This window comes from Aptenodytes forsteri, unplaced genomic scaffold (genome assembly GCF_000699145.1).
Source record: "Aptenodytes forsteri isolate BGI_AS27 unplaced genomic scaffold, ASM69914v1 Scaffold241, whole genome shotgun sequence".
NCBI classification, from domain to species: domain Eukaryota; kingdom Metazoa; phylum Chordata; class Aves; order Sphenisciformes; family Spheniscidae; genus Aptenodytes; species Aptenodytes forsteri.
The window spans coordinates 2456401-2477988 of record NW_008795252.1 but is presented as its reverse complement, the minus strand read 5'-3'; the positions used below and the strand labels follow the sequence as shown (position 1 = coordinate 2477988).

At 49.5% G+C, this 21588-nt stretch overlaps 1 protein-coding gene across 1 annotated transcript in view; it reads right to left on the bottom strand.

Annotated features, from left to right (window-relative positions):
• The window catches only part of LOC103898725 (cat eye syndrome critical region protein 2), a 47908-nt gene that overhangs the window by 2129 nt on the left and 24191 nt on the right, over window positions 1-21588 (bottom strand). The window contains 14 exon segments of the mRNA XM_019471977.1: window position 1; window positions 4-678; window positions 2870-3692; window positions 3811-3939; window positions 5023-5456; window positions 6857-6983; window positions 7262-7353; window positions 7456-7493; window positions 8122-8251; window positions 12202-12358; window positions 17194-17271; window positions 18015-18184; window positions 20464-20513; window positions 21129-21285. The exon segment at window position 1 is cut by the window's left edge and continues 708 nt beyond it. Coding sequence (XP_019327522.1) covers window position 1; window positions 4-678; window positions 2870-3692; window positions 3811-3939; window positions 5023-5456; window positions 6857-6983; window positions 7262-7353; window positions 7456-7493; window positions 8122-8251; window positions 12202-12358; window positions 17194-17271; window positions 18015-18184; window positions 20464-20513; window positions 21129-21285 — 3061 coding nt within the window.

Genomic DNA, 21588 nt, shown 5'->3' with positions numbered 1-21588 from the left:
AGGGGTAGGGCATGCCCTGGGGGGGCCGATACCGGGGGAAGACACCGGGGTGGGCGCTGCTCGGCTGGAAGCCCCGCGGGGGAAAATGCTGGGGGTGGGAGGTGGGAGGAGGTGGCTTTCCCCCCATCATGGGGCCGAACCCCTGCAGGCCTGGGTTGATGTGGTACCGCCTGGCTGAATTTGGATATTCCAGACCGGGCATGTAGAGAGGGTGGAACTGGTTGGGGGCAGCCCCCATGGAGCCGGCGTCCACGCCGGGGAGGCCGGTGCCCTGCCCCATGCAAGGCACGGCTGCTTCAGGCAGAGCTTTCCCCCCACTGCAGAGGGGCTTCTCCAGCAGGTTGGCAGCTAGCCCCTTCCCCTCGGCGCTGCCTGCTGGCCCCTCGCCAGCCGCCCCATTCTCAGGCAGGGGACCGCCTCTCTCGGAGGTGGGCACCAGGTCCCTCACGCAGCCCGGGCCGCCAGCATAGCCACTCTCCGTCGGCCATGTGCCCTTGCCCTGCCCTGCCTTCAGGTCACCCTTCACGCCAGAGCTGTCCCCCTCCCCGTCTGGGGGCAAGGTGCGCCTGGTGCACTCCATGGGCAGCGGGGGCTTGGGATGAGGTAGGAGTTTGGCGTAGGCCCCGTCGGGAATGCCAATGCACTGAGCCTTCTCGTCCACACCTGCTGGTGGCTCCACTAGAAAGAGAGGGGGAAAAAGTCACCCATCGGTCTAATTTCAGAAATCGGCCCTCCCCACCCGACACATACACACGCCTACTCATGCTCACCCAAAACACACGTGCCAAAGGCTAATTCCTGACAGCTTAACCAGGTCTACCAAAGTAGCCTCTCAGCATCCTCTTTTGCTGATGACCCAAAGTTGCTGGGCATCTCTGTCCGACAAGTCCCTAACATCTGGATGGAGAAAGCACCCTGCTTTCTGAACTGTGCAAATGGAAGAGAAAACAGAGTGACTTCCTAAAGCCGTGAAGGTCATAGAATCATAGAATCATTAAGGTTGGAAAAGACCTCTAAGATCATCGAGTCCAACCGTCCTTCCGTTGAAGGCTTCAAAGTACATACTCCAAAGCCTACAATACCCTGTCCTCTACTCAAACCTCTCTACAGGACTGTCGGAGCATGGCACCAGGACAACTGCTCTTCTGCGGGGCTGCAGCCTCCCTCCCACACCCAGCACAGTCTTCCCTTCAGAGACCCTTAGCAATTCTGAAGTGCATTTTTGCAAAGTTGGGTGACATTTAGTAGCTGCTTTTTTTAAAAGAGCTCCTCTAAAAATTACTCATGAGGTTGTACCTCTCTTGGAAAGATGGCATATGTGGACTGAACCCTCAAGATACAAGCACACTGTAGTTTGCAAGCCACCGATAAGTCACGCCTCCACTGGAGTAACATTGCACACGTGGGTTTGGTCTGACACATGGGTGTGCAGAGGCTGCCTAATGGAGAGGCAGGGTTGGGAAATACCACAGTGGGGTCCACATGACAGCAAGATAAGAAGCCAGGGCAGCTTGATTTCAGGCTGCGTTGCCCCTTCTGGTCCACAAACCCCACCTGCCCACAGCTTGGGCAGAAGCACTACCACACACTGAGATGCTGCGGAGCCGATCACAGCTGTATTTTAACCAACTGTGATTTGGAGATGCAACTACTCTGCCCTGCAATCACTCAACGTCCTCCCCCGGTCTCTGTTCTACATCCAGAGCAGTTAAATGATGATGACTTTTAAGCAATGCCACACAAGGAAAGAGTTTCCTCTTAGTGCAAAGCACACGAGGGATTGATAAAAGATGCAAGGGTTTTGATCTCTAGTTTACCAGCTAGAATTAATGAAAAAAAAAATTTTTTTTTGATCTCTGGGGTTTTTTGATCTCTACTTTAGGTTTGTTTTATTTTTAAGGGGTTTTTTTTGATCTCTAGTTTACCAGCTAGAATGAATTAAATTCAACTAGAAAGAAACTTGCGATGGTACGCACAACACGCTGCCATCCCACCTGAACTGACATGGCTGCTCAGTGGCTTTTGGGCAGCAATGTTGTGTGAAGACTTTGAGATATTAAACTCATAAGGCACATGTGCATTTCAGAGGAGAAGCTGTACTGACATATACTCAAAGGAGTGTATTTAAACCATTTATTCACATAACGTCTTCCTTACCCAAAGGAGTGTATTTAAACCATTTATTCACATAACGTCTTTCTTACCTAACTCTCTGCAGATCCAATTTTTATGTTAAGTCCAAGTGAGCTCTAGAAGCATCACAGCCTATGCTTTGCATTTGCACCCCATGGCAAGCTGATAACTTGCAGGTATAGCTGGGACAGAGGGGACCTCTGGCAGGCTACAGTGAAACAAAACTATCTTAGAAAAATCTAAGCGATGGCTGGAACAGAAAATATATTCCAATTTAGATTAAAAAAGACATGCGTAAAAAATGTGTCCCCCACAATTTTTAGTCAAGAATTTAATTCTTTTCTAGAAAAAACCCTGCTTTTGCTGCTGAGCCTCAGCCACTGTTTAAAATTGACTCCAGTAAGCCTGAAAGTCAGGGCATATTTTTTGCTTCTCTAATGGCACAAATCCAAATAAAACCACATTTGCAGACACAGGTTTTGCGCATCTGCAAGACAGTTAAGTTTGGGACCCTATGAGGTTGGAGCCCAAGAGCAACAAAGCTGGCCTGGGGGTGCTCCCTCACCCTCCTCACAAGCACACGCCGGCAGGCATAGGTTCTGCCCCGGCATGGGAAACGGTGATGCTGTGCAGCAGGCAGGAGGGATGTCTGGCAGCGAGCAAAGGGCCAGGCAGGGAAGGTCAAACGCTACAGGCAGGGGCTGCTGCGTTGGCAGGCGGGCGCTCAAGGTGTTACCTTGGTTGCTCTCCGACTCCATGGTCTGACCAGTGGGATCCTGTGAGCTCCCGTTCCCCACGATGGGTTTCGGAGGCTGCACGCCGGCGGTGGAGGCAGCGTGAGCCAGCTGGGGAAAGGGTCCGGGGAGGTGCGGCGGGGGTGGCTGGCGAGGGTGGTAAGGCACACCCGGCGGGCACACACGGGAGGACAGCTGCTGCATGGCGATCATCTCCGGGCTGTCCATCATGGAGTCCCCACCCTGGCACCCTCTTTGAACCTGAGGTGGTCCCCCAAACAGAGCGGCTGGTGGCTGTGGCATCCTCTGGCCGGTGGCTTTCCCAGGCGGTCTGATATACCCTGAGGGAGGCACCCCATGAGGTAGGAAATTTGATTGCTCGGTCCACTGGCTGGGAGGCAGCGGCGGCCTCATGGCCCGGGGATCCATCATATGACCCAGGGCGCGGGGCTGGAGCGAGGGCCCCGGCCCCATAGGTGCCTTCTCCTCTGGCCCCACGGCACCCTGGCTAGCGGGGCTGTGGCTGCCGTTCCACAGGGCCGGGTGCGCAGGGTTCAGGTACTTGTAGGGCCGATACATGTGCCCCGGGGGGACCTCTGAGCCCTCCGGCGGCCTCACGGGGGGCCCGTTATGCCTTGGGGGGAGGAAGCCCTGCTGGAACTGGGCCGGCGGGTAGACGGCATCGGGCGGGGGGCCACTCACGCGCCCCAGCTGCAGGGCACCCGGCCGGTGGCCGAGGCCGGTGACGTGGGTCGGTCCTGCACACGCCTGCTTCTCCGGGGTGGCCAGCCTGTGCCCGCGGTGCTCGCTCAGTCCCACGGCCGGCTGGGGAAGAGGGAGAGAGGGAGATTGGGTGGGTCTCAGTGAGAGCCATCGCACCAAGGAGTGGAGGGGACTTGTGGGTCTCCGGGGTGCTGGATCCCTTGGCTGCAGCGTTTCTTACCTGCACGGCAAAGTGCTGGTGCTGCTGGACTGGGTCTCCAGGATGGGGCTCAGGCACTCGCGGCGAGCTGTACAGTTTCGTGGGATCCGATCCGCGCAGGGGACCAAATGTTCCTGGCACGGCTGGTCTCTGGGGGACGAGGAGTGCAGGAGGGAGGAAAAAAAAAAAATTTGTGAAGCGCAGAAAAGCAGCAGAACTGCTGCAGGTGAGGGGAAGCCAAGGCTGGAGGAATCACACAGATAAGCAGATGGGCTTTTTGGAGATACCTGTAGTCTCCTTCCTACGAGGTGACACAGCTCCCCTGCCAAAGCCACTCTCTCACACCCCAGCCACATGTCCCTGCGCTCAAGGTTGCGATACACTCACTTGCCACCCAACTACTTGGGAGCAAGCAAGAAGACCGGAGGGGGCAGTGGTTTTCTCCAAGGAGAGGAGCAGACCACAAGTGTATGCAAGCAGGATGATGGGGGAACGTGCTGGATTTCCTTCAAAATACTCATTGCCTCAAGCTCTCCTAATCCCTCCCACTATCTGCATCACAAGAATCACTCTAAAAATTTTGTTTGATCTCTAGCTAAAAGGGCAAGGGGTAGCCTGGATCTCAGAGGAGCAGCTGATATGCCATACCACAAGATATCACTGTGAACAGCCCAGAGGGGAGGCAGAACAGGTGGCATTCAGAGAAGAAATGTTGGGCTAAAGGGAGGTCACTGCTGCAGTCCAGGGTGGCCTTGTGTTTGGTTTTTTTTTACCGCTTTTATAAACACTCAAGGCACGAAATGCAGTAGTACACAGATGGCACAAAGTTACCAGGCATCTGTAAACAATTGAGACAAAAGAAGACCAGCTTGTTCAGCATCATAAACTGGAGGTTGAGAGGAAATGTGACTGCTTTCCATGCACAATGGGGTAACTCTCCAAGGAGAGAAGAGAACTGGGGGAACCAGGGCTGGCGCAAGCCCACACGGGGACATGCCGGCCATGGGAAACGTTAGGGAGACTCTTCCCAGCCAGTGTGGCAAAGACAAACTGTACCAGTTTAAATCTAAGGGCTGAAAAGTTTCAGTTGTAGAAACCATAGCCCTGACCCTTAATCTCTGGGAAAAGGTTCTTGCCACACAATAGGGATTTCACAGTAGAGAGCTTCATTCCCCTTTACCCCCCTCCCTCCACAGGCCTGATGGGTGAAGAACAGCAGAAACTGCTCCTTACCATCTGGCCGGGATGTGGCACAGGGCTGGGCATGCCGCCGTATTGCAGAGAGCGAGGGAAACCTCGCCCATTGGAAGGGCCCACTTCTCGAGGAGGCTGCATTGGGTTGCCACTTGGATCCTCTGCAGAGGACGAGGAGAAGGAGGAGGAAGAGGAAGAGGAGGAAGAAGCAGGAGCCCTGGAAGTAGCTCGATATGGTGGAGGTTTTCCTCCATTTTCCAGGCGTTGCTGCCTCTTGCCTGGTCCATCTGGGTCTCGTGACCGAGTCCAAACACTGCCTGTGCTGGAGCGGCCAGTCCGACGGCTCCTCTTCTCTCGTCTTCCATCTTCCCTGATCCAAAACTCCTCATCTGTGTCTCCATCTTCCCCAGGGAAGTGCTTCATCATTGCTCGGTGGAAACACCTTTCTAAGTTGTAAGCCATCTTGGTATATTCTGCAGTCAAAAAAACCCCAATAACATCAGGGACAGAGCCTTATAGAGAGAAACAATTAAGCAACATCAGACTTTCCCCATCAGATAAATCATATCCCCTCCACAAAGTTTCTTTGAGGAAGACTTTTGTTTCTAACTAGTTGACTTTGGTTTACGTTCTTAAACTCGATAAGCAACGCAGCATCAGATTTGTTCGGTAACCCCACCAGAGGACAGGCACATAGGCATGACAAAGTACCATTAGCAGCATGGCCTGCAGAGTCAGCATTAACTCAGTGTTCCAGCATACTGCCAAGAATTACATTACGAGAAGCACCACTTCTGCTCGCAGAGATGCGTGACCTGCACAGTTAGCCAGCAGAGTGCTGAAAGAAGGAATGTGAACTTCCAGCAATGATATTTGATTACGTTCAGAGGCTTTTCTTGGACTCATTCAACTCTCTGCTGTATGCTACAGAGGAAAATCAGCAAACATGTTTATCCATGTACAGTTTCTAAAGCATTTGCTGATCCTGACATGAAAGCTATTGCCAACACCAGTGTCCTCATCGCATCATTTCCAGAGGACAGTTCTGCTCAGAGGGGGTCCTACTTTTCATTGGAGTGGATAGGAAAGAAAAGACATGTGAGAGGTGTTAATGACAAGGGCTTGAATCAAATGACTTTACAGTTATTTCCACTAAACTAACCCTGAAGTTCCTTGGGAAACAGAGCTTTCCCAGTGGCAGTGCAGGAATGCTTTTACTTGGGGCCCACAGTGACAAGCCGGGTAGCTCTATTTTCCCTTTCAAGGCGGTGCTGGTGAGACACAGTCTGCAGTGATGACCCACCATATGGGAACTGATTTCTTACCTAAGCAACATGTAGAATTTTAATTGGCATGGCAATTAAACCCAGGGTTTCCCATTTGCAGACTCATGTTTTTCATTCAATAGCCAAGGAACCTAAAAACTACATTTTCTATTCAAAGGACTACAGGTCTGGTTTATTCCTCACTTTTCTGCAGTATTCAACAAACCCTGGGAGCTGACCAGACTCCCATGCTTTTCAAAGTCTGTGTTAGATATTATAAGAAAAAGGGGCACACAGACACACACAAGCACACGAAGGAATGCCCTCAGAAAGAAACAGACTTTCTTCTCTTTGTTTGTTCTGCCTTCACCATCTACCAACATGGGAGTTCCTTAGTATGCCATGCCCCAATTCAGCATGACTAAATTGTGCTAAAAACCTCGCTGAAACCCCAGGCCTTATTACTCAGGAGCTCCTACTCTTTCGTCCGGCCTCCCAAAAATACCCTGAAAGAGAATAAGCACAAATCAAGTACTGGTGAGTAGGAAGAGATCACTGCTTGCTTTGAGCACTGCAAATAGACAAACTTAGCATCTTACTGCTCTTACCACTGCCTTCACCATTGTACTTAAGACAGTTCCTGAACATGGTCTTCATATCGCCCACAAATTCTTCCTTGGTGCAGTACTGACCTCCATTCAACTTCTTCTCCATGCTAGAGATGTCCATGGGGGCCTGAAACACAACAAAATCTCCCTTCAGTTACAGCAAGTGTAGTGGGGCTTACAAAGCTGCATAGCTAGCTTCCTCACAGAGAGGGGATGGGGAACGGAGGCTGCTCTCCTGAGAGGCAGCCTCTCATCTTTGGTTTCCTTGACTTGTAAGGCTAGAAGGGACTACTGGAGTCATGCAGTTTGAGAGGGTAACACAGCCCACAAAACTTCAAAACACTTCCAAAAAACTCCATCCTGGTCAGAGTGTTTCAGTCAGGATGGCTGGACCACCTTCCATACCTTAATGATCTGGTAGTAGTTGGGAGCATACGATTCATCAACGGGCTCCAAGAAGGGCCAAGAGTCCTTGTGAGCCTTTACCACATCTAGAACTGGCAGTAGCAAAAGAAAGGTGAATGGTTACACACACACGCCCAGGAGAGTATTTCACTTTGAGCAAGTCATGCAAAGGGGAAAGCTGGGGCAGGACTAACCTTTGTACATGGCTGTGAACTCATCGTCCAGTTCAAAGCTGTAATGGGAAGCACAACAGTGAATATGTAGACTGAGGACATATAAGACATGCTCTTGTACTTCATCTTCCCTTCCACCCCACGCACACTGCCATAATGCTGACAAATAGGCTTCATCACAAACACTCCTCTAGCATGGACCAAATCCAGATGTTTCTCAGCTTAGTCCTCGCTGTTCTCCAACCTCAATTCTCCCTCCTCATTCCTGTGAACGATCACACTCCTCTCCTTCCCATACTTGTAGTAGACTACTTGAAGTAGTCTTCAATGCACTCGCATGCTGCATGCCCAGCTGCATACTCACAGATCCTTGGTCCTTCGTTCTTCCCTGGTAGGGGAACTTGGATCCAAGTGGGAAAGCTCAGGGGGGAGCTCCTTCCCCTGTGCCAGCAGCCAGGCCCGCTCTTCACGAAGCTTCCTCCTCCTAGCCCGTTCTGCAGTGGGGAAAGGGGAGAGGTGAAAAACAATTCAGCACTCCTTGTCATAGAATCACAGAATCATTAAGGTTGGAAAAGACCTCCAAGATCATCGAGTCCAACCGTCAACCACCACCATGCATACTTGTAGTAGACTACTTGAAGTAGTCTTCAATGCACTCGCATGCTGCATGCCCAGCTGCATACTCACAGATCCTTGGTCCTTCGTTCTTCCCTGGTAGGGGAACTTGGATCCAAGTGGGAAAGCTCAGGGGGGAGCTCCTTCCCCTGTGCCAGCAGCCAGGCCCGCTCTTCACGAAGCTTCCTCCTCCTAGCCCGTTCTGCAGTGGGGAAAGGGGAGAGGTGAAAAACAATTCAGCACTCCTTGTCATAGAATCACAGAATCATTAAGGTTGGAAAAGACCTCCAAGATCATCGAGTCCAACCGTCAACCCAACACCACCATGCCCACTAAACCATGTCCCTAAGCGCCTCATCTACACGCCTTTTAAATACTTCCAGGGATGGTGAGTCAATCGTTGACAACAACATCTTGCAGGGAAAACGAAGGCAGCTCCTGCAGCTCTCAAGAACTCCAGTGAAACATTCTTGTTCTTTCAGCAAAAGCAGCAACAGCACAGGAGCAGAGGAGGTGAGAATACAGCGCACCATCAACATGGTTTCCCCTGACTTTACAATCGTTGATTTTGAAGCATTACTGTGGTACAGATGCTCCCCTAGGCAGCTTCCAGACAAATTCCTGACCACGGTGTGGTACAAAGGGAGAAGTTCAATGCACAGACCTAGGCATAGATCAGCACTATGGAAAGAGCTGGCTTGTTAAGTTACCATCCTTCAGATGCTTCACCTCAGCCAGGTGAGCCCAAAGCAGCTGGTTTTGCACTGAAGTGGATGAAAAGCAGTGCCGAGGGAAGGGTGAAGTTCTACCAGCTGGGTGGCAGTGAGTAACTGGGGTCATTAATATCTTCCACCACCATGGCTAGCTTTGGTAAGATTGCTCAGGTAAGCCTTCACGGGCAGCAGCCAGAGCGAGCAAGCTGCCATACAGGAGGGCTACTGGGACAGCTTTGGTTTAAGAGGTGAAAGGCAGGAAGAAGCAACGCTGGTAATATAACCTGTGGTTTGCAACCAGACAGCTGGCTAACAGATTGCTTCATAATAGAAAGTTTATGGGCTCTTATGAACCTCATTTCCTTTTTCTTATAGGAAATCTGAATTCATTTGACTTGCTAAACACCTGCGGTTGTACCAACTTTCTGTAGGAGCAGAATTCTGTGAAAGTAATGTTCAAAGAGAGATGTCATAGGAGTAAGACCCCAGAAAACAGGCCACATCGGGGAACACCTAGAGTGAAAGAAAGATGGGGGAGACTTGGCTAATACTCTCTAGCAGAGGCTCCATCTTTGGAAAATGCCAAAGACTCAAGAAGCACCAGCTCTGGTGGAAGAGTATTAATTTACCGTCTTACTCTGTCATTCAAAAATGGGGGTTGAGGGCCCAAGAAAACTAGGAATAGCTACAAGGTGGGTATTTCCAGGGAGATCCATGGCCAGATATGTCCAAGACTGGTAAAAGAAAGTCCAGATTTCCCGTTAGAAGACTCTGGGTAGCACTGAAGTTGGGAGGACAGGACTTGCATCTAAGATGTCCTACAGAATCTAACAGCATCTATTATAACATTTAATGATGAGAAGTCCAACATCAAATGGCAGTTAACAGAGATTATCTGAGTCTGTCTAAGCACAGTTCAGTACTTCATGCTTCTTTTGTAAAATTAGCATTACTTAGATGACATTGTAATGGATGCCTGAGTGAGAAAGCTTGAGAAAAACATGAGGCGATGATTTGGGCAGCAAAAGGAAAATCTCATGGCAACAGCAGTCAAGAGGTAAGGTGATGTAGGTTTTAAAAATCCCTCAAGGATCTGACCTAGTAAACTGTCAGGAATCAGGGAGCGCTACACTGGTACCAGACTGGAGCTCAGTCAGGATCAATGGCAGGTCCCTCTACTACAGCAAGTGATTAATATAGCAACTGATTAATATAGCATGTTAAAGATCACTGGCAGAGCTCGTTGTCATGCTGTTGGTCTGGGTTGAGTCCTACCCAGCAGCTTTCAAAATCTAACCAGTGCCCTAAAAAGTACCTCAAACAGCTAGAAAGTCATATGTGCGAGAGAGAATGTTGGAGCAGCATCTGGGAAGAGAACTGGGAAACTCCAACCTGCTGTTGTGGTAGAAATCTAGAAAGCTGCTTTAACTCATAAATTCAGGAAAGTACAGATGGGCCCAGCAGGAGGCTCGCTACCTGGGGCGTGTGTTGGAGTGTGGGGAAGTGAAATCCCAGACTGGAAACTGGAATGTGATCTAAAAACAGGCATACAGTCCAAAACCAAGAAGCAAGTGAAGTGCTGATGAAGTTCATCAGAGAGCAGATATTTCACCCTGTGTTTCACATCACCCCTCTACAGAAGACCTTACAAAATTAATGTTAAATCCCAAACAGACTGCAAAATACATGAAAATCTTTGTTACTCTAAAATCTCTGTCAACGGATGTCCAGTTTTAACAAGTCTGAACCAAGAAAAACAAATGACTTCATTTTCAAATCACTTTCTGTCCATCATAAGAACTGTCATGAAAGTAAATGCTAATGGAGGGTGTGCTTGGCAACAAGGAAAGATGTTTAAGAAGCCAAAGTTTTACCTGGATAGCTGCCGTTTCTACGAATGAAAAATACTGCAGTGATTTAACCAAACAAGTCAGCCATTTAAATAACCTTTCCAAACAACTTTTGCACCAGCTTAAAAGGAGGCTTCTCCTGACTTAGCCTAAACTTACTAGGGACAAGTTTAAACTAAACTGAAAAAAATGGCACAAACCAAAATAAAAGCATCTCTGCCAAGAAAAGCATGAATGTATGCTAAATTGGCTTGAAACAGTTTACTGCCCAATCCCATGCCAGTTTCTTTGAGTAGCTCTGGTGCCTTTGCATCAGATGATGTAGTGATTGCACTTACCCAGAAAAGGACATGGCTCATACCAAAACAAGACTTTTTCACAGGTACATTTATCTCTGCAGCTCTTCTAGAACTTCAAGATTAATTTTGTCTATACAGATGGAGAATTAAAGCACAGAGAATATGCAATTTGCCAAGGTGAAACAGATATCTGTGGCAGATATGGAAACTGGATGATTCTCAGTTTAAAGCACCAGATTAGCTAGGACTGGCAACCAGGAATATATGAAGGCCAAGCAAGTAATTGGATTTTCTAAAGGTTAGAAAGGTAAGCAGGTAAAAGAAACTATTCTTAGATAACATCTGGTCTGCTACCAAACATCTGGTAGCAGACTGTTTCATCTTGGAAAGTTTACAAGGTTTGCATGAACTTAATCTTTTTTCCTTTTCTGATTCTTTATCCACTTAAGGATTCACAATACTGATACCGCCACACATTACCACCACAGTTTTCTGAAGATGTTCAGCCTTTCCCTGGAACTGCAACAGCCCAGCCAGCCACTGTGGCAAAAGCAGCAGATAAAGGAATCCCCGTAAGGGAGGCTGACACAAAGAAGGTGGTCAGAAATGAGCCTGCTCTGAGACACCAGTGCCTACATGTACTGGCTGAATGCCTGCTGTTTGTGCCTCGATCGGATATATTAAACACAACACGGCTGTTTCTTGCAGAACAGCTTAAATCAGCATTTAATTCAAAACCATGAAAAACCAAGACCAACACCTGAAGTTGCCACCTCTGGTGCACTGTTTAGCCTGGTGCCCTCATCTTGAGTTCTCCAATTGATAAGGCCAGTAGCAATATAAAAATGCTACTCTTGCTACTCCCCTGTTGTCCCCTTCCCTTTCTCCTCAAAGGGAATCCTTCTTTCATCATGCATTGGGCCAAAAGGACCAAATGCTATTCAGCAAGAGCAAAGCCAGCTAATCCTGCACACAGGGAAATCCATGAGGAGGCAAGTGGGGAGACAGAAGAGAACTGAATGGAACAACATGAATAGCAGGAAAAAAAAGTACAGCTGGAGCAAGGGTGAAAATAAGCATGATTTAAGGAAGATGACACAGTTGAAGGGTGCACTAGAGAACAGCCACCGACAGCGAGGGAGATAGACCAATTTATCCAAGGTAAGTGCAAGAAAAGATATTCCCGTTAGCAGGTCTAGCAGGGGAGGAATGCAAATGGCGGATCTTAATTCAAGATCTCAGTCTTGGCTTTGAAAACTTCCACCCCTGCTTCACACTGGCTGCACGTACCTTCCACTGCTTTGACCTTCTCCTCCATCTCTCTCTTCCTCTCTTCCTTTAGCAGCTGTTCCTGCTCCCTCTTCTGCACTGCTATAAGGATTTGGCGCTCCTCCTCTTCCTCTCTGCGCCTCTGCTTCTCCATCGAACTCAGCACGTTCGGGTTTACCTGTGACAAAATGGTGCACCAAAAACTGTAATGCATTGGCTTACTGAAGTCTGAGCAGAGGCAGGTTTACTTTGAGCAAGTATTAAAGCATACCTACAATGAATGGCTGGGGGAAAAAAATGAAGGGAAAAAAAAGGATTTGTACAATGAATTCTCAGATGAAAAGCAACACTTAAAGGAAAGTTATTTGTCAAGCAATGAAATCCTACTGATACAGGGACAAAGGAAGGAGAAGTGATGGGTTAGACAAGCTGCCACTCTGCCAGGGACGCACCGCATGTATTTCCCTTCTGGGCAAAGGATTCGGGCTGTTGACACCCCCACACAACACCTCCACCCCTTCCAGCTAGCAGAGCCCTGAGTTGCAAGCATGAGCAGAAAGGACTGCTCTGCCCAACCTGGCTCTGCTATAAAACACAGATAATTAGGATAGGAAAAGAGACTGGTACAGCCTTGCATCAAGGTATCGTTTGGAGTGTTTTCCTTTCCTGTTCAAAATAAGGCCTGCCATATTTCTGTGTGCTAATCTCTCCTGAACTAGCTCTTGCTTGTTTGTTTGGACAGTTTTCCTGCTGGGTCCCCAAACCAGTTTTCTCATTCAAGGACGCTTGGCTCTTTATTGCCCCACTTCCTCACCTCCCCACTGCCAGCAGGCTGCAAGGTTGTGTTTGATCCTACTTAGACTGCAGGCTTCCCAGACCAGCTCCTATTTCTCCAATAAAGTGCGAGGTATGTATATAGCAGTGTGGAATTACCTTTATTAGCTTAATTTAATTATAAGACAAATGAATTGGTCATCTACCAGCCACTCCCACCTCTTTGACTTCTGCAAGACCAAGATACGTGTGCCTTATCAGCAGGGAATATCAACCGGAAAAGAACAATGTGCATACAGTTTTCTCCACCTTCATTTTCAGGGAATAGCCAGCAACCACTACTTAGGCAGAAGGCATTTCCTGAGGATTAGCAATCAGCTGGGGTCCCTTGGCTGCTGCTCAGATCATCAACTTTTCCAGGCCCATTATTAGTCCCCAGAAAAAAATCTGGCACCATGATTACTATTTTGTCCTTGTTTCATTGCCTAGAAGTGGAACCTCGGGGTGTTCTGATGAACGCCTAGAAATTACATTCTTTCCCCCTCCGCTTCCCTTTCCCCTACACAGTACTGCCCTACAATCTCCCCCTGCAGCTCTCCGTGGATGAGCATTGTGTGTTATCTCCCTGTCTCCGGCAGCAACAATGTATTAAGAGAATCATGCTTCAACCATCAACAGCCATGGAGAAGTGTCCGAGAGAGTGATGGGACTCTTGACGACATTAGGACCATATCCTGCATCTAGGGACAAGCTGGACAGCAAAAACACCTATTCTGTGCTGATCTTTTTAGGTGAAACCCACAGCACAATCTCACCACAAGGGAACTCTGCCCATCTTCTTTTCCTTTTCAGATCTTTGCCAAATATTAGTACTTCACTCTTCTACCGCCTTCCTAAGGAAACCATTCTGTGAGTCCACACGCCTTTAGGTTAGCCAGCTTCTCCTTGCATTCAGTCTAAAGTTAATTTCTCATCCCCTCATTCCATTCAATTATTCCTAGTTACGCTCTTCTGGACAAGCATAAATTACCTTTTTCAGCCGCGTTCCAGCCTTTATGGGCTTCCTCAGACACTTACACAAAACTCCCATGTTTCTGTAATTAGGTTAAATGTTTCCTTATAAAGCAATCCTTCCAGCTCCCTAATCATTCCAGTTGTCTCTCTCAGACCTTTCCTCCAACTGATCAATATCCAAACACCAGGATGCCCAGGACTGAAACTGCTATGCCAAGTACAAGAGGTCAAGAACCTACAGAACCGGGTTCTTCATTTCCACTTTTGAGTCTTTTCATATCCTTTTTCAACCACTCTACCATCTCATGCACTGCAAACATCTTTCTTTCAGGCCTGACCCTGATCATCATCAACTAGTTTCCCCCTAACCTTTTAACTTTCTTGATCAATCTTTAAATTGCAATAGGAACCAAAACCCATCAGGTTCTGCAGCAATTAGGAAGAGAAAGAGGTGAGCAGGAACCAGCCATCAGAAGTTGGTACGCCAAGATATTTTATTGGGGATGTGACCATCAGCCTCTAGATTCTCCAGCCAGTAGATCTAAGCCTGCCTGGTGTGCCACACTAGTTTTTTCAACTGTTGGCACACAGGTCAGACCTTCCCTTTCCCTGGATTCATACAGCTTCCACCATTCATGTCCTACAGAAATGTGCACACAACATCCAAGCCGCAGTGCAGTGCTCACACCAGGACCTCTCCAAGCCTGCAGGGTGCATTCAGCACCCTATACTGTAATGGCGCGACACAGAATCTATAGCACGTTCCACATCAACCCACCACAAATACAGCATCGACAAAGCAACGGGACAATCTGAAGCAAAGGAGAGGATGTCATCCTAGCAGATCTAGAAATAGAAGAAAAGGGAAAAGCAGAAACCACAAGAGCAGTGTAGGGAGCACCAAGGGCTGCAGCACATGTCCGTGACAACGGCACTTGCTCCCTGCAGCGCTGGGGGGGCAGCAGCAATGCTGGCACAGGCACTTCGAGACACTTCAGACACAGAAATAGCCAGATTTTCAGAGGGACCTACTGCCTGGTGTCCCACTTAAGCCCATTGGTGATGAGGGTGCTCAACTCAGGGTTAAAAAAATAAGCAAACACAAACAAGTAAACTCCTACTAGATGTGATGGAAGCAGACACCTATGGGAACGATAAAAGCAAGAACCCAACACAAGTTAAGCTTCCTCCCTGAAAGAAGACATGGCAAAAGGACGTTTCTCCAGTTTCTTCCCCACTTGGAAGAAAAAAACCACCCCTCTCATTTGCGACCGCGGCATCACCGCCTCCTTCCCTCCGCCAGAGAGCACTCCAGGACACAACATTGCTGCCTTTCCCCCCTGGGACCCCGAAAGGGCCAAACTTCTGCCTTTTGCTTTGCTCTCCAGACAGCGGGTATCAGGCTTCAGGGGCAGAAGGCCAGGAGGCATGGGCGCCCCGGCCCCCTCCAGCCACACGCCCCGGCCCCTCGCCCTCCAAACCTTCCCTGCTCCGGTTTCCGCAGCACTGCCCTAATGAGGGTGCTGCTCAGGCGGCTCTTTAATGAGGAGCTAATCTGAACCACCTGTTGAGAAATCCCCTGCAGGATTAGGAGCCTACGGAGCAGTTATATCTCAGACTGAAGCGGCATCCAGCTTGCGGAGCTGGGAGGAAGGGGTCACCCCTGCACCGGGCTGAGGTTTTCTCCCCCAGACTCGCCTGCTGCCCACCCCTTGCTCAGCAAACAAGCCATCAGACATGCTGGCACCTTCCCTGGCTCCCCCACGGCAGGGATGACTGTCACGTCCTGCTGGGGAGCCCGCAGGAGCGTCGCCACCCTCGCGCTGGCTGGCTCCCCATGCCTCAGTGCAGCGGGTGCTGGGGAGGGCCCCCCGCTCACTGGAAACGTTTCACTGGCCCACAGGCAGCAATTAACAGCCCTCTGCCACCGCAGACCTGGAGCACCTGCGGTACTGATTAGCATCATTCAGGCTCCATGTGTTTCCCACTCTCATCCTCCTCTGGGATTTCTGCTGCCTGTGAACAAACACGTGTCCCTGCACTTCCTGCATGGTGGGCATTGCAGAGAGCAATTCTGGCCCCAAACTGACCATCGCTGGGGTCTTATTTTCCTCTCGGCAGGCTTTTATCTGCGGCTTGATGAGAGGTTCTTCCTGCCTTTTATTTATCTATTCTAAGTAATTATATTTATTGTGGGGAACTGTACTTTCCCCTTTGTTTTGTGGGAACCCCTGACCCTGGCTCATGTGGAATATTCCCTGCAGTTTAATTTCCCAGGGTCTGACAAAACACCAGGTAACTACATTTTCATTACATCTACAACGAGAGATTATGCCACAGCCTGATAGAATCAAGCCAATTTTTTCCTCCAAAGCTAATCCCGTGTTGCCTGACCGATTGCTTTGGGTAGCAGTTGCCAGTTCAAAGACCCCCCATCTCCACCATACCATGCCCCTGGCTGTGCCAGCGTGACTGTTGGGGGCTGCGTGGTGAACTGGATCGGAAAGCTGATCTACGTTAAAAATAACCCCGACCAAAGAAAAAGGTTATATTTAACTCCAGTCATTTTCCTGGGTCTGGTTCACTGCACAGACCCGCAAGCGGCAGCGCTGTTACACTGATGGGGTGGAGAGGAGATGAGGGTGAAGAGGCACGGAACGAGCCGTTTCAGCTGACAAGGCTGCAGTTTGATAAGCATTTCTTTAAGCAGCCTAAATTGTGACTTCCATTTCCAGCTGACCCCCTCCTAGCTCAGCTCCGTACCGCATCAGTCATTCTTCTCTCCCTCCACACTATCTACACCCTCATGTGTTTGCAGCCTCACGTTTTCCCCTTGGCTGAATTTCTGTCATTTCCCTTTGTAAGCCGGTTCTTCTAGCCCTCTCATCCTTCTTCAACTTTTCTTTGAACTGCCTCGAATGTGCCAGCACTTTCATTGAAGTGGAATTCCCCAGACTGAGTGCAGATTTCCATATGCAGCTGCACCGGGAGTCTGCGGCAAGGCCGGTTACCTCTGCGATCCAGAGGGCAGCACCTCCCTGCTCGCCATAGAAACCCCGAGTGTCAGCCTGCCTTTGACGGGCATTACCACCCATCTCTCTTTCAGCACAAGCACTTTCAAATGACTCCTTCCCACTGAATAGCGATGCTGCGGTTTATTTTTTCCCCCAGGAGGCATCTGCTCTTGCCTCCCTCCGTCGTCCTCCCCCTCGCACCCCCCCTCACCTCCTGCTTGATTGGTTTGATGGGCTGATGGTCAGACATCCACCTGGGAGAAAACTCTGTCCGCTGCAGACGCTTCTCCTGAAACAGGGTTGAGAATTAAGGGAAGGAAAAAGAAAGTGGAGGAAATTAGGGCACATGGGTGATACTGGCAGGAGAAACTCTGGGGGCTAGAAGTGACCATGAAATCCCTATTAGCTTTACAAGGGTAGCAAACAAGCAAACTGAACTCAATCCAAGAACATCACGCTGACTGCAGAGCCCGTTTTACAAAGCCATCTAGCCGAAGGATCCCGTTCCAAATCTGTCCCACCTGAAAACATTCAGTTGACAGACAATACCCTTCGGAGTTTCGGGGCTCTGACATACCAGCTCAAGCAGATTTAGCTAGGACAGCTAAAGCAGCCACTGCCCCTTCAGCAGAGCCAGCTGAGAAACGGCAGTAAAAGTGGAATCACGGGCAGTTTGCATAGAAAAGCTAGGCTGTAAATCGCAGCAGTTCAAAAGCAGACAGATTCCCTGCTAGCAGAAAAGGGACACAGAACATGGCTGAAGACAGTAACCCCTTCAGCCGTCCTACCCATGCTGCTGTGCAATCACGAACCAGATCCTTAAGTATCGACTCTAGCCCTGCCACTCCATGGGGAGAGCCTTTCTCCCCATACACAAGCTAAACAGCCCCTGCATCCACGACACTTGCAGGCTGGAGTGGGGGGAGCGGGACAGGGTGAGGTCTGCTTGGATTTAGCTCTCCTTCAATCAGCAAACGTCCATGCTCTTGGAAGCGGTCATAGAGAGGTAAACAGGATGTCATGTCTCCTCACCTTCTGTGCAATCATGTTGCAGATCTCCGGCAGGAAGTCTTCACTCAAGAGTTTGTAGAGCTGCCGCTCTCTAAGGGAAGTCCTCTCTCTGAAGCTCTCTGTGACCTGCCTCCACTCCTCTTCCGTCTGACACAGCAGCCACCATGTCCCACGGCCAGGCCCTTGGGACCCTTCAACAACATGAAAGGATGTTATCTCCACAGCAGTTATGACTAACAACTTTTCTTTATCCCTTCTCTTCTCTTCTCCTCTCCTCTGGGCTCGGGAAGAGCAAAAGATACAGCTGATGGCCACTGTTATGGGAAACATGCTCTTTGCTATAGACCCAAAGCTCTCTTGATCCACCAGAAGCACTGCTACCTCCCCCCTACCGACACCGAAAGTGATGCCAAGACACAGAGGAAGTACACAGTTGAAGAAGTAATGGTGGCACCTTGCAACACATGGGTAGTGTGACATCCCTGTAGCAAGCCTCCATTCCAGTTATGATGGACCAGAGAAAAGGATTTAATTTGTTGCTTGTAATGGAGGCTGTCAGCCAGAGCAGGACATAGGGTAATGCAAATGTCTGATTTAGTCTGGCAGCAGAATAAAAACATTGACAATTAATATTACTTGAAATAAGCCAATTTTTTTTTTTTTTTTTTTTTTTAGCATTGCAAACCTTTGCTGCGGTGAATAAAACCTCCCATTCTCCCCAAATGAAACATTTTGTTTGCAGGCACTTGAAAGAACAGAAGAGGAAGTGAAGGACAGGCTTCATCGGGCTGCCAGATGAGGGGGAAGTTCCAAAAGTTCACATCCCATCCCTGCTCGATCCAGAGTGGGATCTGAAGCAGATCTCCCACTGCTCTGAAGCATGTCCCAACTACCAAGACACCCTGAGCTGTTCTGCCTTGTGAGAAACATTTGAATATTAATTGCAAAGGAAGGACTCGCTCGCGTGGTGGTTGGAACACCCACCTGGAAAGGGGGAATGTGGTTCCTGCTCCACAAATGTTTACACAGAGCAGAGAAGCCTCATGGGTTGCAACTTGCATGCTTTTGCCCTGGGATGCTCTCTAAGCGAAAAACGTTGTGGCCCATTTTTGGGGAGGGGGAAGATGTTGGTTCAAACCCCTTCAAGCTAAGGGGTTCTCAGATCCCTCTAGACTTTTCTAGAGCTAACCACAGGCTACTGGAAAGAAAGCAATGGTCACCACCCCCAGTGGCAGATGTCATGCAGCTTCTCACCGCATTTTCAAGCAAATTAACTATGAAAAATATAAAGAAGCAAAAAACAGAGCCCCTTTCTCTCTAACCCGACCCTGGACCCTTTGTGGATTTGAGCTGCCAGCGGCTCCGGCACACGAGCTATCAGGTTGCCCCAGAAGACTGGAGAGCTGCAGCCTCCCTCCAGCCACCTGCCCTCTGTCGGAAACCTCTGTGCCGCAGTAGCAGCACAGAGCAAGCGTGTGCTAGCTCCAGGTCACAGGCCAGCGTGCAGCTTAACCCGCCCTTGGCTTCAGCTCAGGTTAATGTACTGGGGACTGGTAACTGTGATGGTGAAGGACCAACCATGTGCTGGTTTCTATCGCCCTGGCTATGGGAATCTGTCCCCTGCCCACCTGCAGTGGGGAGCTTACCTGCACGCTGCCCCCAGAGCCTGCCCTCTCGTTTCCCCTTCCCTTGCCAGGACTCGTTTTGAAATGGGCGACTTGTTTCAAAAGCAATCAGGACTGAGGCACTGCTTTGTGCCACCAGATTACCCCGCAGCTGAAGTGACACAATTTGCTGGAAGACAATGATCTGATAAAACCCCCAGCATCTCACCCAGCTCTGCCGCCCAGCTCTGGAGCAGCCGCCAGGAAATTTGAAGACAAAGGGCGAAGAGAAGGAGGCAAGGCAAAGACAATGCCACCCTTGCCTTTTATTGTGGGGGAACATGGGCAGGCTGAGCCCCTGGCTTTTTCTGCTTGCCTCATTAACCCTTAGGTGGGTATCCCCAAGACATCATTTATTGAGCTCAGCCGCCCAATGGCCACCGGGAAGGAGAGGTGAGGAGAATCAAAAAGGTTCTTCCTTCCCTTTCTTGGCATCACTGACCCCACTCTCTTCCCAGTCCGAAAAAATGCACCCGCTCCAAACAGGCTCATCCCTGGAGGAGCAAGGGCCATTCACAGCCCATTTCCATCAACTTCAGTGAGGAGGTGGGCCCCCAAGACCTAGTGTAACCCAATACGTTACATTTCTTCATCCCAAACTAATCCACAGTAAGATAGGAAGCCCGCAGGTGCCCAGGCTCCCAGCTGCAAGGCAGCCTATAATGCCAACCCCTCCTTCCAAACTCGGCCCCAACCACCGGCAGAAAGACTCTCCCTTTCCTGAGAAAGGCATCTCTCTGGGCTTTGATAATTTAAGAGCCGTCTTAGCTGATCGTATCAACCCTCACCCCGCAAAATCTCTTTACCATTTCTTATCTGAGTCTCGCGGATTAACAAGTTCTCTTCTGCCTTCTCCCTACCAAAAAAGAAAGAGAAGGAGTGATACAATAAATATATTACTTCACATCACTGAAATGCACGCGCTTCTGAGGAGAATAATGGGGGACAACGTGGTTATTCAGCGCACAGCAAAACCGTGAAAAAAACAGTGTGCAGAACACGTTTGATATATATATTCACATATATATTTATCATAGCTTCATAAAATTTTAAGAAGTGAAGGGTGCAGGCTGGAGTTTGGCAAGGACAGTATTTCAATTCTTACGGGAAGCATCCCAAAATCTATACTGACTCCAGTCGCTAGGATTTTGGCTTCAAGCGCTACGCAGTGAAAGCGTTCTTTATCAGGAGCGTATCCCGTAGCACTGCATGGGGGAACTGCATCTGAAGTGAGGCGGTTGGAAGAGTGATACCCACTGTTTCACCAAACTTGGCTTCCAGCTTAGCCAGAATTTTCTTTGGAGAGTGATCAAAGCACCTACCAAGTCTGAGCTTGCTTCACTTCAGAGATGCATTAAAATTATGGCTGCATGGTATATACATACTTATTGGGGGAACCCCAGAAGTACATTACACTTCCCTCTGGGAACATATGCATTTTACGTCTATTGCAGGAACAACCTTTCCATACCTCAGCAAATTTTCTTCCAGTAGTTTTTTCCGCTTTGGTGGTCGCCCTCGTCTCTTGCCCGTTTTCCCAGGAACATTTGGGGTATTTGTCTGCCCCCCGCATCCCCTGCAAAATGGCAAAACCACCATGAAATATCTGCTGAGCAAGGGAACTGCGGCTGGCAGGATGGGAGAAGGGCAGGGAAATCGGAACAGCTGCTAGGAACCCAACCAAAGGAGGGATTAAATCGAGCAGCAATGGGACGGGGAGGGGAGGAGAGGAGGGATTCCCACTCGCTGGGAGCCTGATCTGGGAGCCGCCGGCACGGTGCGGGGCAGACGGGGAGGAATGCGGTGGGGCAGGCAGCATCGCTCCCACAGCAGGCTCTCCTGGTGCCACAAAGGCTGCAGGCTGGCTCCGACACAATGCGTGACACGGGGCAGCTCGCAGTCTGCTTGGCAACTCCAGTCTCGCCCCACAC